A 14,612-nucleotide genomic window follows, 5' to 3' on the forward strand; every position below is an offset into this window, starting at 1 on the left:
TTCTGTGTCTCCCTCTCTCTCTGCCCCTCCCCCGCTCATGCTCTGTGTGTCTCTCTCTCTGCCAAAAATAAACGTTTAAAAAAAAGTTTAAAAAAAAGGAAAGAAATTTACAATAAGGATAATTGCAACCATAAACTTCAAATTCTAAAGAGAATGTATTAGGGCCACAGGACAGGTAGAATGGACAGTTCATACTTTATTGAAAGAGAGATAAGGATGCATGAAGAATGTGGCATTTTTGTGATAGGCCCTGAAAGACAGGAAAGATTAGCAAACACATATTAACAGAAAAGTAGGAAGGTTGCTGCTCGTGCTAAAGTCCACAGTGGATTTTTTAGGCATGTTTATATTGCACACACATAATAGAGCCACGTCTATTGCTAGAGTGTTGTTCCTAGCTCCTCCTTTAGTATGGCATTTTGCAAAGAGCAACATGTTTTCCAGGTGCCGTGGCCTCTGGCCCCAGTTTGAGAACCGTTACCACAGGGAACAGGAGGCAATGAAGCCGAGAGATAGAAGCATGTTTATGCTCCCAACCCAAAGGCCCTGGTTCCTCCTTGTGAATATTAAGTCTAACTGTTTTTCCTTTCTTAACTCCAGCAGTTTAGGCATTTAAAAATCTTAAAATGCTTTCCCTGCAACTATATATATATATTTTTTACAGGCTGAACAGCCTCAGTTCTTCCAACTGTTCTCACGTAATATGGTTTTGACTCCTTTCTTCATTCCAATCACTTCCACTCTTGAATAATGGCATCAGCATAGAATATATGACTTCAGATAGCACTGACCTGTCACCTTCAAGGACCTGAACTCCTAGGACCTGAATGCGGCTCAACAGCACGTTACCTTTGCTCATGGCCATGTCACATAGTAGGTTTATATGAAGTCTTTTGTCCATATAAGCACTAGCTTTCTGAAGGTCTATCCTAGCCTACACAATCACACAGCCTCACCTAGATTCAAATTCCACATTGCTGAATCCAGCCAGCTCCCTCTCTGAGAGTAAGAATCAATTACAAAATGTAGCATAGCTTCTTTTTTTTTTTAAGTTATTTATTTATTTATTTATTTTGAGAGAGAGAGAGAGAGAGAACAGGAGTGGGGCAGAGAGAGAGAGAGGGAGAGAGAAAATCCCAAGCAGGGTCTGCTCAGTGCAGAGTCTGATGCAGGGCTTGATCTCATGACTGTGAGATCATGACCTGAACCAAAAACAGGAGTCAAATGCTTAACTGAATGAGCCACCCAGGTGCCCTGTGGCATAGTTTCTAATAAATATGCAACCACCATCTCACTAGCTCCAGTGAATCCTTACCTGTATTAGCAGCCAGCCTAGCCCAACATGTGACCCCAGTTTCTTGTCTTGATTCTACACTGCTAAGACAAAGGCTTACCCTATTTCAGATGTATCTTGAGTTCAACGTAACAGTAGGTACAGTTATTAAAGATGATCATGAATCCTCAACTGATAATAATAGGAGTACACTATCAATGTTATGGATTGCGGCTGGTCCCACAGTAGTCTGAGTCAGACCAGATGAGGAGGTCTAGGTCTAGTTCCAGGGACGACAACCTCAAAGTATCCACTTACAGCAGCAAGGATAACTGGAGATGTGGAAACCAGTCTCTGGGAAAATGGTAGGAGGAAAATGCAGGTTCTATTTAGCCTGGGAAAAAGAGAGTGCTAAGGCTGTACAGTTCACAGTAGGGCCCTTCCTCTCCAGTAACTGCTGGCTTAAGGGTCTCATCTTATAGCCTATTCCTTCTCATTGCTCCTTTAGTCAAGGGCTTATATTTTCATCTGAAGTGTGGCCAACTACTTATATGATACTTACGAGGTTTTTTCCTAAATCTGCCTCTTTTCCCCTTATTCGGTCAGCAGAGTCAAGGTTACTTCCTCTTGCTTGGCCTATCTATTTCCAAAGGATTATTAACTTTATATAAGGTCAATACTTCAAAAATCCATGTTGAAGATGAGGGTAGGAAAGATCAGTTTTCTCCATTCATTTTTTTTTTTTTTTTTTTTTGCCACCGAACATGTATTGCCTCATTTTATTTTATTTATATATTTTTTAATATATGAAATTTATTGTCAAATTGGTTTCCATACAACACCCAGTGCTTATCCCAAAAGATGCCCTCTTCAATACCCATCACCTACCCTCCCCTCCCTCCCACCCCCATCAACCCTCAGTTTGTTCTCAGTTTTTATTTATTTATTTTTTATTTTTTTCAATATATGAAATTTATTGTCAAATTGGTTTCCATACAACACCCAGTGCTCATCCCAAAAGGTGCCCTCCTCAATACCCATCACCCACCCTCCCCCCCCTCCCACCCACCATCAACACTCAGTTTGTTCTCAGTTTTTAAGAGTCTCTTATGCTTTGGCTCTCTCACACTCTAACCTCTTCTTTTTTTTTTTTTCCTTCCCCTCCCCCATGGGTTTCTGTTAAGTTTCTCAGGATCCACATAAGAGTGAAAACATATGGTATCTGTCTTTCTCTGTATGGCTTATTTCACTTAGCATAACACTCTCCAGTTCCATTCACGTTGCTACAAAGGGCTATATTTCATTCTTTCTCATTGCCACGTAGTACTCCATTGTGTATATAAACCACAATTTCTTTATCCATTCATCAGTTGATGGACATTTAGGCTCTTTCCATAATTTAGCTATTGTTGAGAGTGCTGCTATAAACATTGGGGTACAAGTGTCCCTATGCATCAGTACTCCTGTATCCCTTGGGTAAATTCCTAGCAGTGCTACTGCTGGGTCATAGGTTAGGTCTATTTTTAATTTTTTGAGGAACCTCCACACTGTTTTCCAGAGAGGCTGCACCAGTTTGCATTCCCACCAACAGTGCAAGAGGGTTCCCGTTTCTCCACATCCTTCCAGCATCTACAGTCTCCTGATTTGTTCATTTTGGCCACTCTGACTGGCATGAGGTGATATCTGAGTGTGGTTTTGATTTGTATTTCCCTGATGAGGAGCGACGTTGAGCATCTTTTCATGTGCCTGTTGGCCATCCGGATGTCTTCTTTAGAGAAGTGTCTATTCATGTTTTCTGCCCATTTCTTCACTGGATTATTTGTTTTTCGGGTGTGGAGTTTGGTGAGCTCTTTATAGATTTTGGACACTAGCCCTTTGTCCGATACGTCATTTGCAAATATCTTTTCCCATTCCGTTGGTTGCCTTTTAGTTTTGTCGATTGTTTCCTTTGCTGTGCAGAAGCTTTTTATCTTCGTGAGGTCCCAATAGTTCATTTTTGCTTTTAATTTCCTTGCCTTTGGGGATGTGTCAAGTAAGAAATTGCTGCGGCTGAGGTCAGAGAGGTCTTTTCCTGCTTTCTCCTCTAGGGTTTTGATGGTTTCCTGTCTCACATTCAAGTCCTTTATCCATTTGGAGTTTATTTTTGTGAATGGTGTAAGAAAGTGGTAGTTTCATCCTCCTGCATGTTGCTGTCCAGTTCTCCCAGCACCATTTGTTAAAGAGACTGTCTTTTTTCCATTGGATATTCTTTCCTGCTTTGTCAAAGATTAGTTGGCCATACTTTTGTGGGTCTAGTTCTGGGGTTTCTATTCTATTCCATTGTCTCCATTCATTTCTTAGAGAGCCATATCATAAGAGTCCAGCCCCTCTGTGAAACAGATTGCTGAGCCGGCTAACATCTCTAAGATTCTTCCTTTCCTGTGTTCTTTGCCTAGGATAACTATGATGGCTCAGGCCTCAGGGCTGCCAGGATGGCAAGCAGAAATTATGCTTCCCCCGCTAAAGACTATGGCAGATGTGGAAAATCAACCACATCACTCATTCTCACTGACCCAGAACTCTGCTTCAGAATCCACCTTAATACATGGTCCAGACAGCCACTACTGATCAATGGACATTGATACAAGGGGTGAAACCTGCTTATCATTCATGCTTTATATAGCCCATGGAGTAGGGAGTGTAAAATGATTATTCGGGAATGCCATTTAAGCTGCTAAGACCAGGGGGCACATTTAATGGTACCATAGAGGAAGTACTGAGGTACCCTACCTAATCAGGAAATCACTTTTTCAGCTTAAATCCCAGTTGAGATGGGATTCCTTCTGATGAGAGATTTCTTTCTGATGACTATAATCTTTATAGTTTCTCCTGCTTAGCACAACACAAAAGGGCAGAGCACAGCCCACAGGTAAAAAGAAGAAACAGAATTGAGGCAAGCAGCAACCACACAAAGATTAAAAGTAAAGTACTAAATGGGTAAAGTGTACAGTATGTGAATTATATCTCAATGAAGCTGTCAAAAAAAAAGTTAAAGGTAAAAATACTGGTTTCACTAGACCAACATTTAGTAGAGGGACTGAAAGGAAGTAAAATGCCTTTAGTATTATCATGAGAAAAACTAGGCACTAGGTATTTGCTTTTGCATTGACCAAAGTTCACCAAGAACTTCCTACTAATGGCAGTAAGTCCAGACCTTGACATAAAGCCGCAACATCCCATTACAGACTAGCATGGGATAAAATGGTGTGGGTTATAAAAGAGACTTAAAAGAACTGGGAATACTACAAATCTAGACTGAATCAAAAAAGAGGCTAATTTCTAAGACAGAATTTCCCAAAGAGTATTCCATAAACCACATTTGTTCTGTAGGATGTTAATAGATGTAACATGAAAAAAGGCCTCATAGGGGTGCCAGGGTGGCTCAGTTAGTTAAGTGTCTGACTTCAGCTCAGATCATGATCTCATGGTTCATGAGTTTGAGTCCCACATTGGCCTCTGTGCTGATAGCGCAGAGCCTGGAGCCTGCTTCGGATTCTGTGTCTCCTTCTCTTTCTGCCCTCCCCCACTTACACTCCCCTCTCTCTATCAAAAATAAATAAATATTTTTTTAAAAATTACCATAGATACACAAACTTGAGAAACATTGGGTTAAACAAAGCTGGAAAGGTTTCTTTATTGCAGAACTTCTCAGAGCCTTTAAAACACTAGTAAACATTGTGATGGGATAGTGTATAGTGTTTCCCAAAGGAATTTGTCTATAGATCTTTTTTATTCCCCCATAAAGTATCTCAAAGGACCAATGTTTCTAAGAATTATACTATAGAAAATGCTGGTCTAAGCCATGCTTCGCTAAGTGCTTCACCAATTCCTTTACAAAGATAAAACTGGAAATTATTATGGGAACTATAAATCATTTATAGTTTGTAGATAATTATGTTTAAGTTAACTACATAGTAAAATATGTATGGTTCTTACTCCATGATTCAGATGCAGTTAATTCAATAAATCTTAGTTAAAGTATCCCTTCAGGTATTGTAGATAGATGGGGTGGACTCTGGTTAGGACAGCCAAAGTCTGGTGACGAAAACAGGAAAAACCAGGCCAGGTACCACAGTAGCTGGGCTTGTTTCTGCCTGAGTGTGGCCTTTTGTCATACTTACGTTTCTCAGGGCTGGAATGGTCAGAGAACACCCTTTGTGGCCATTAGTCCCGTCTTATGCACATAAATACATCATTGTTATTATAGAAACTTAAAATTGACCTTCAAGAACCACCTGATACTCAACTTGGCACTGCTAAATAACAATAGCAGCAACAGCAAATGCAATGACATATCTGCTTGAACTAGCTCCTAAGAATGTATCACCTAGAGGGAACTCCTACTTGGTCCCTGTCTAAGGTCCTCCAGGCCAGACCCCATGAGCCTCCTTTCTAGTGGGCTTCTCCACTCCAGAGTCCCTTCCTAGAGTCAAGGAGTTCATCTGGCTGCCCCACAGTGAAGTCTTTGGGTCATGTGCCAATTTCTGAACTCCAGAGCAGAGCTAGATCCAAAGCTGGTCCCAGCTCTGCCCCCTTCCTTCCTTCCTTTCTCTGGCCCGGATGGCCACTTTCCCACTAGAGTCTCCTTAGGGAACAATGACTTGAGAGCCTGTTGAGCCATGCCTCTTGCTTCAGCTAGCATCTCTGAGTATCTGCTATTAGTCTGATTCTCCTCTTCCAGTTCTCTTTGGGGCTCCCTGTACCTGTTCTCCCAGGGTCTGCTGGAAGGCATGAAGCAGCTAAGCCCAAGAAGCTGAGTCTCCTACATCCTTTCCAGACACAAGGCTCCATCTGCCCTTTCAAGTAGGGGAGGGGGTGCCTGAGGTGAATCAGGTTCAAGTGAAGAAGGCTCTGTTTTCCATTTCTTTTCACTATGGGCAATAGTCAAAAGCAGCAGGCAGCTGGGGGCTGGAAATGATTCAGCCTAACACCCAGCTGCCCATGGAAGCACCTGCCAACTGAGACTACACTTGGGGCCTTTAAGAAGACAAGTCACCTCCGAGCAATCTCACTCTAGAAGCCTGCTCCCTTGGTACACCCTGCCTGGAAGATAGCAGCCTGGAAACTGCTTCTCTCCCAAGTGCAGCTTTCCAGGCTGGTCTCAGAGAAGGGGGGTATGTGTCCTTTTCCATTCTGACTCTTGCAAGTGAAGCGGTAACTTACACACCCATTCTAAAAGAAGTCAGTGAAAGAGTCTAGCTGAACCAAGTAGAGAGTAAACTGTTATAAGCTTAACCAGGGTGATGTTAAAAGGCCAGGCCAGAAAATGCAAAATAAAGAACTCTCTTAGCCAACAAAGGATTTTATTTTTCCTTCATCAAAGCGCTGCTGGGAAAACAACAACAACAACAACAACAACAAAATACCATGACTCCTTACTGCCACCAATTCGCTTGCATTCATCAAAGCAGGTTTCAGGAGAAAAGTATTTACTGGCAGGTGAGCACATGTCTTAGTATCCTTTTCGAGGCTGTTGGGGCCAGTGTCACTCTGGTCTTTGGCTCCAGGACTTCTGGGTCCCTCATAACCCCAAGAATGCAGTTTCAACAGCAGAGCAAAGGAAAACAGCAGACTTCTCCCATATAAGCAGTCCCTGAAGCCAAGAGGTACACAGACCCAACCTCCCAAACCACGACAATTTCCTGGGGCGGTGATGGTGCCTCTTGCCTTCCAGATATCCATGCCATAAACCTGAGAGTCATCCTTGACTCCCGACCTCTCCATCAGAACTTCAGACATATACCATATCCTGCCTATTCTGCTGTATTAGGATCTATATATGTGTCCCTCCTCTCTTTCTGCTTTAGCGTAGGCTTTCATCATCTCTTGCCTGGATTATTATTGCACCACCTCCATATTCGTTTTCCAGCCTCCAATGTCACCTCCCATCTCTCATCCAGAATTGGAGTGATAGTCCTAAACTCAAATTTGACCATTTTATTCCCTTAATTACAACCCTTCATTCACTCAAATGCACGCTTTTGTTTCTTCCTCCATGCCCTTTGCTTGGAACCCTTACCCTCACCTCATCTTATTGGTTTGCCAAGCTGCTAGTCTTCTTCTAAGAGCCAGTTCAGCAATGTCCCCTCTGTGAAGCTTTTCCTGATCACTTGATGAGAGCCCTTCCTGTTTTCCTTTGGCCCTGCTTGACGTCGTTCTTACTTCGTGCAGTGCTAATTACCCATAGTACCTCAAGCCATCTTGACTGTGTGTATTCCTGAATCAAGAATCTGTGTTATCAAGCCCAACACAACATCTGGCAGAAAGTAAGTTCTTAATGTTTGTTGATTGAAGAGAGGAGTAGTAAAGGAGAAGGTGGAGGCCTGAGCAAATCTGATCCTCCCTTTGCAATATAGGAAAAGAGAAGAGGGTGTTCCTCTTCCCAAAACCTGAGAAGTACTACTGCGTCATAAGCCGCATGCACCCACTAGGAGAACCTACTCTTAAACTGAAAAGCCATCTGACCACAAGAAGGTAACTTGAGGCTCCCAGACCACAGGATACACATGGGTCAGTTTCCCTTAGTGGCTTCCTGCTCTCTTTACAATGTTCTGTCTGCTACTTTCAGGAGCTACTGTGGCCTACTCACTGAAGTACTATCTTGACCATCCCCATCCATGAGTGTCAAGAGGCAAGAGGAGCCTCAGATATCTTTCCAAACTCATGTGGTCAAAGGATCAAAACCTCAGTATTCCTCATCTTCTTCCAAGGGAGGTGCCACTATTACTCAGGGGCACCCTTCACTGATTTCCACTCTTTCCTGACATATATCTAAGAGCTTCCTATAGCTATTTGAGCCCATCCTTCTCCTGGCCACCTACTGGAGAAATCTCATTTGTCTCTATCCTTAAAGTATCTGGAAATGAGCATATGCTCATGAACTAAACAAATGAGTTAATGGATAATATGGGTTTCAAGGAGGACAGACTAGCATTTCTTTCAGGCGTACAGAGACCCCATATGGTGCCATATGCTTTTTTTTTTTTTTTTTTTTGGTTGTCTCTTAGGTCTTTGAGAGCACAAGAGGTAAGATTTTGCCTGACATAATTAAGTCCTTAAAAGCTCCATTTTTTTCCCCTCAACAAATCTCTTCCTTTCCAATTGAAGCCAAAGAGAAGACATAGACTATGAGGCCTCACCAACCAGCCCAACAGACAAATAGGGCCAGAGAGACTATCCCTGCTACTCACACAAACAACAGCCCAAATCCAACCCAACTGCTCAACAGAGAGCCTTGGATATCTGGGAGCTTCCCTAGATCAGTGAGGTGCATGTGTGGCTTGGACACAAAACTGAGTACAAGGTGTACTTATCCCTGAAAGTTTCTTTGGAAAATCTGTGTTCAGAAACACTCAGGATTGTCTAGGAGATGAACACAGCAGGAGTGGAGCACAGGGACTAGGTCTCCAAGAGCAATTCTCATTCCTTTCATAAGGAGACAGGAAGAGACCCTGGGGAGCTCTCAGTGATAGGCCCAGGCCTGGTTCAGCTGCTGAGATGCAGCCAGGCCAATTAAATAATTGTGATGGGAAAAGAAAGGAAGCCATTCCTTTCAGGCAAACTCCCACCCCAGACAGGAGGCTCCACGCAGCTGTGGCAACAGCAGCAGCAACAACAGGGCAGGGATCTCTTCCTCTTCTTCCCACTAGTTGGAACTAATGCTTAAATTAGCACCTTGGAAACACCCAGATCTGCTGGCTGTGCCTTCTCTCCCAGCTCCTGCCACTCTCTTAGACCTCCTTTTCAAGCCTGAGGTTCTCTTTCAAGTAAATAAAAAAAAAAAAAAGAAATAAAAATCTTCTTCCCTAGAAGAGCCTTTTAAGTAAGGAATGGCTTCTGGATTCTTTCCACCACTATGGGTGAGGGAGGGTTATTTAAATGATGGAGTCCCTGTGATAGGCCTTTATCAGTACAGCTTGGTCCAGAAAAGAGCAGTGAAGCTAATACCAGCATTGCCTTGTTTCCATTAGGGCTAAAGGAGACAGCCCCTATTCTGCCCTCAGAGGGGCAGGCCCACACTGAAGGAGTAAGCATGAACAATAAACTTCTGCCAAACTGTGTCTGTGTTGCTAACCACTGTGTCCCCAATACCTAGTATAAGATCTGGAACAGAGACGATACTACATAAATATTTGGTGAATGAATTAGCTAAATCAGTGATATCAACTCCCTATGATATTCCTTGGAAGACAGAGTGAAGAGCTATTGCTTAAATTTTAAAGAGATAGTTTGTCTTCTTTTCATAAATGAGAAAACTGAATCCAGAGGAGAGGAGAGACTTCCTAGAGGTCTCAATAAATAATAAATAGGTCACAGCTGAGTTTGATCCTGGGACCCTAGTTTTTATGGTCTACTCAAATACCTCTAAAGAGCCACTTTGCTCTTCTCTTTTGTGGTATACTGTTTTGATTCCTTATGCCCTGCAATGAAGGCTCTTTCAGAAATGCTACACAAGAATCTGCTAGTCTCAATAATACACAGAGCATTTAAAGAGTTCTGGGGATCCTCTAGATTTCAACCTGGAAACAGAGGTCAAGAAGCAGAAATCTACAGGGCAATGTCTGTGCCCCTAAAGGGGGGGATTACTGAATTGCCACTCCCATCACTCTCATCAACCTCAACAAAGTATCCTCTTACAGAGGACTCCTTTAGCCTTCAAGAAAAGGGTCTGAAGGCAACCACAGCTTTTCTGATAAGTGCCTCCTCACATAAGCACTTCTAATCCAGAGTCACACAGACCAGGGCATTTTAGGAGTCTTCTGGGGTCACTATTTACTCAAACTATCATTGGGAATTTCAGGCAATAACAAAGGTACCAAGGACAACTAAGAAAGCCTTGTGACCTCATTCCTTCCCCCCTTTCCTTGGACAACTATTGACTACCTTCTCAGGAACCCCAGATGGGAGGCAAGAACCAACTCATTGTTTTCTTCTCATGACTAACTTGGACCTCCTTTCCCTCCTATTTCATCCATCATCCCTTTTGGTTCTCGATTAGATGCTTAGAACTGGAAGGGCCATCTAATTTGACAAGCCAGGTTGGTTGGAAAGATAATCCAGAAAAGAATGTCCTCTTAAACCAGCCTAAAGTTCTTCAAGTTCATGGGACAGACTTCTCACCAGGATTTTCTGGCCCCCAAATATTCCAATGATGGTATCAGCCTAGGAAAAAAAAGTCCATCAGCATCTCTCTCCCCAGTTTAATACTGTATACTTATGTAGAGCTTCTGTTTGGGCTTCTAGAACTAAGCAGTAACAAAAAGGGAAAAGGGCTCATTTCCTGCTAGGTGGCTCCTAATGATTCTCTCTACCATCCCCCAAAAGGTGTGGCTTAGAGTTGGTCATGGGTCCCTGACAAAGTCTGTCTGGTCTGCTGTAATGGGCAGCTTACTTACTCAGGAAGCTACAAAGCTCATCTGTTAGCCAGGGGTCTAGGGGCCCAAATGTGGAACATATTCCTCACCTCCCCACCTAACATACAAGGAGGAGCCTTAGGGAGCCCCAGATCTTCAAGCTTTGGAGAGCTCTGCTAGGCTCCAGCAGAGCTCAGACAGTAGGGCATCCACGCCTTTCAGGTTCCTGGCCTACCCTGCCTCCTTCCAGCTCCCCCTCAGGCTCCAAGGAGGAAGGAAGAAGGAAAAGTGAACAGAGCGGGGCACTCCCTCCCTTCCCCCTCTCCTTATACCAGCTGGCTAGGCCGCTGCGGCGCCTCTCGCCCCACTGCCCACCGCCGGTCGTACAAGCCAGTCAGGTAATCCCCCCTGAGCGGTGGCCATAGGGCATGGTCTCCCCTAAGCTTGGCCTCGGTCGCCCGCGTCGCCCTCCCCCTTCCATCCCCTCCGCGCCGGCAGCGATGACATCATTCCTCCCAGACTCCCGGACCGCGGACAGGCAGCAGGATGGGCGCCCAGCAAAGACTCAAAGCACGTAGGCCGAGGATGCTGGGGGCTCTTCGAAAGGGTGGGCACTGGAGGCTCCGGCGCGACCCCGCCCCCTCTCCCGTCGATTCCAGAGCTCTCTCATCCGCGCCCCTGTTTCTCCACCTCGCCGCCGAGCTCTCTCCCCCTCGACTCCAGCTCTAGCACCCCCAGCCTAGACTGCCTGCGCTCTCCTCAGAAGAACATAATTCAGGGGTCCTGCACCGACCCCCTGCCCACCGGTCCTTGGCCCAGGCCTGAATTCCCATCCGTATCCAGCAAACTGGCAGGCATGCTCCCTCCTCTGCAAGCCTACTCCCAGTCCCTTTTAGCCTAATTGCTCCCTGGCCCCCTCCCCCGCGCTGAGCATCACAGGCCTCTAAAGCTAAGCGGCTCCTCACCTCTCATCCCAGCCCCTGGGCCTGGCCGCGGCGGTGCCCTATGACAGTTTCCTTCATTTCCCAGCTAAGGGCCTCCACTAGCGGTGTACACCATTGTGCCCCAAACATTCCACCCGACGGCCCTCCCCGTTGCTCCCTTGGCCTGTCTCTGCTGACTATGCCCTAAGCCCTTACATGCCTTTTTGCTGTCACCCCGCTCATTCTCCTACGGTTTTCTAGTCCTACAAGTCCCCCTCCCTCGGCGATGCGATTTCAAGGTTCCCTTTGCTCCATCCCAAGGCGCCCCCTCCGCACAGCCACCAAAGCCTGATTCCCTCCTTTCCTCCCCCTCGGGCAGCGCCCCCTCCCGGTCCTGGCCTGCCCGCCGCCCGCCCCCTCACCAGCGGCTGCATCTCCGAGTGCGCGGTGGGCACCTGGAACCGGTCGATCTCCTCCATCATGGTGCCGGCGGGCGAGCGGGCCCGGGGCCGGGCGCGGCCAGGGACGCCGACGGGACAGCGCGGGGCGGCGGCCCCAGTAGCCGGGTGGGTGGTGCAGCCTAGGCCGCCCGGGACGAGTCGGGCGGGCAGGCGTCGGGGCAGATGGAGGGGTGGGCGAGGGGTGGGAGGTTCGCTGGCTGACTGAGACCAGCGTGGCTCCGTGGGCTTGCCTTAGTGCTACCGCGGCTGGGGCCCGGCCGAGCCGCAGGTCTTGCCTCGCCTCCTCCTCCGCCGCCGCCTCCTGTCAGCAGCTCAGCCACTGCGGTGACTCGGCAACTCCACTTCCGGGTCCGGGACACCGCCTGGACTTGCATTATTCATGAGGAGGTGGTGCCTGGGTGCTCCAGCCCCGCCCACATGCAGGAGTTTCTAATGCGCTCGGCCGCGGGTCGTTTTATTCCTGAGGGGGCGGGTCTTAGTGGAGCCGGAGATTCCCCGCGCGCCCAGCCCCGCCTCTCCCTCGAGCCGGGAGGGGGCGTCAGAGGCGCCTGCGCCTTGGCTAAAGGTTGGTTGCTGGGCAACCGCGTCTGGGAGGAGCCGATTCTATACTGCAAGGGCGCGGGGACCCACATCGACTGCTGTCCCCAAAGAACCCCTGCAACTGGGAATTGAAGTGAAAGAGAATCCGGATTTCCTGTGCGTGATCGAGAGGACAAACACATTTCTAATCCTCAGGCGAGAGAGTATTTTGTAGGTGTTCCAAGTGTTGAGGTGTTTCCTGCTTCTTCCAAGATGCCCCATAAACAGCCGCCTCGTAAGCAGGTACCACACACCCCGACTGCCCTCTCCCAATGACCTCTGAGGACACTGATCATCTTCTACTGATCCTTCATCTTCCTTTCCCTGTTGACCCTTAACCTCTCTCTCTGTGACCCCTTGCCTGTGTTTCCACTGACCTCTAACCCTGTCCTTTTCTCTCCCTCTAATCCTAGCTTTCTCTCACACACTGCCCCTGATCCACTATTTCCCACTTTCCTTTCACTTGTCCTCCCCTCGCCATTCCATTCCCTCTCTCCAGTCACACCACAGACCGTCCTGACCAGTCCATCTGTCTTACCTCCCACCCCCACTCCCACGAATACCTTCCTCATTGCCCTTATATTCTTGTCCCAAAGAAATTCTTTTTCCAGCCGTTTTCTGTATGTCCAGCGCTGGGCTAGGTGGGGACACAGGCCTTTGAGACCCCACAGAGGGAGTGCAAGAGAACTGTACAGGAGACACAGAACAGATTATGTACAGGAGTTTGGCTTAGATTTTCTGTGCTGGGAGACTTGTGAGGAGAGAGAGGTCAGGTAAAGAGGAAGAGAAGAGAGATCTTTTTCCCATTCTTGCCCCCCACCCCCACATCACACACTTGGACACACCAAACACTGGCCCCCACTATTTCTGGAGCCTCATATGTCTCTCTTTGCTGTGAGTCCCTGGACCACTCCTGTGACTCATTCAACCATTTGAACATTGTGTCCTTGTTGCCACCTAGCCAGATGTCATCCCTTGGGTAACTTGGATACCCAAGAGTTAGCCCCTTCACCCACCAAGTACAGAGTTCTGCTTTCCTCCCCAGCATCACTCTGGAAGGTAAGGTAAGGCCCAGCTTCTCAAGGAGCCCTCTGTGGTTGTCACTCAGTCCTTTAAGAATTCACTTTTTCCAAACCCTTTATGAATTATCACCTTGGGACTAATATGCGGTTTCTGACTGTGAAGCAGGACTTCTATTTATTTATTCTAAGTTTCCTTCACTCAGATCTAGGAATTTTGAGGTTTGGAAAGCAAATCTGTGTCCATGCTGTTTGTGACTTTACATATTTTGGTTTGGCTTTCTCCATATTAGTCTTTGCTAGTTTGCTTCTTTCACCTGTCCTTCCAGAGCAGGTGGACTCATCTCTCTTAGATCTCTGCAACTACAAGGAGGCTGCTGTTCCTGTATGGCCATGCCCTAGTTTTATGTCAGGGTAGCTGTGTTTTTAAGCTCATATACAGTGCTTGGGCCTACTGACTTAATTTACATAAAGTTTGTTTTAAATTCAGCATTACTAATGTCTGGCTCACATACAATGAAATGGACATTTTAGTTGTACATGTTGACAAGTTTTGACAAATTTATACACTTGTGAACTACCACTACAATTGAGATATAGGACACTTCCTCTACCCCCAAAGTTTTCTTGTGCCTCATCCCAGTCAGTTCTTCCCAACCCTGCAGGCCCAGGTAACCATTGCTTTCTGTCACTTGCAGATGAGATTTGTGTCTCCTGGCACTTAAAGTTTGAACAAGCTTGGGGTCAGTTTCTCCAGCCCATTAGGGGAGACGTTAGAGTCTAGTTTCACTGAGAGCAGAGAGCGGTGACAGCAGATAGGAAGCAGAAAAGCTGGGTCAACTGGCCATATACACATGGACGCATGGAAACAACCCTATGTTCACATATGTATACACTGGCTATGGACACATCAGTGCTGCCCCCTAGAGGGAAGAGTTGTTTTAATGTGTAATATTGGTGAGTGG

General features: G+C 46.4%; 2 protein-coding genes across 8 annotated transcripts in view; one reads left to right on the forward strand and one right to left on the reverse strand.

The window, feature by feature from the left end:
* Window positions 1–12,463, reverse strand: part of FAM219A (family with sequence similarity 219 member A) — a 55,122-nt gene extending 42,659 nt beyond the window's left edge. For 2 of the 6 annotated variants that reach the window (XM_019424114.2, XM_019424110.2), the window contains exon 1: window positions 12,011–12,463. In XM_019424114.2, coding sequence (XP_019279659.1) covers window positions 12,011–12,070 — 60 coding nt within the window. In that variant the 5' untranslated portion in view covers window positions 12,071–12,463. The remainder of the gene's footprint in view (window positions 1–12,010) is intronic. The other 4 variants (XM_019424115.2, XM_019424112.2, XM_019424113.2 and 1 more) reach the window with 2 other exon arrangements.
* A 152-nt stretch (window positions 12,464–12,615) lies between these two features.
* DNAI1 (dynein axonemal intermediate chain 1) overlaps window positions 12,616–14,612 on the forward strand; it is a 59,057-nt gene continuing 57,060 nt past the window's right edge. For both annotated transcript variants that reach the window (XM_019424107.2, XM_053908060.1), the window contains exon 1: window positions 12,616–12,871. In XM_019424107.2, the coding sequence (XP_019279652.2) occupies window positions 12,842–12,871 (30 nt within the window). In that variant the 5' untranslated portion in view covers window positions 12,616–12,841. The remainder of the gene's footprint in view (window positions 12,872–14,612) is intronic.

This window comes from Panthera pardus, unplaced genomic scaffold, assembly GCF_024362965.1.
Source record: "Panthera pardus isolate Hobbes unplaced genomic scaffold, ASM2436296v1 HiC_scaffold_20, whole genome shotgun sequence".
Classification (NCBI taxonomy): Eukaryota; Metazoa; Chordata; class Mammalia; order Carnivora; family Felidae; genus Panthera; species Panthera pardus.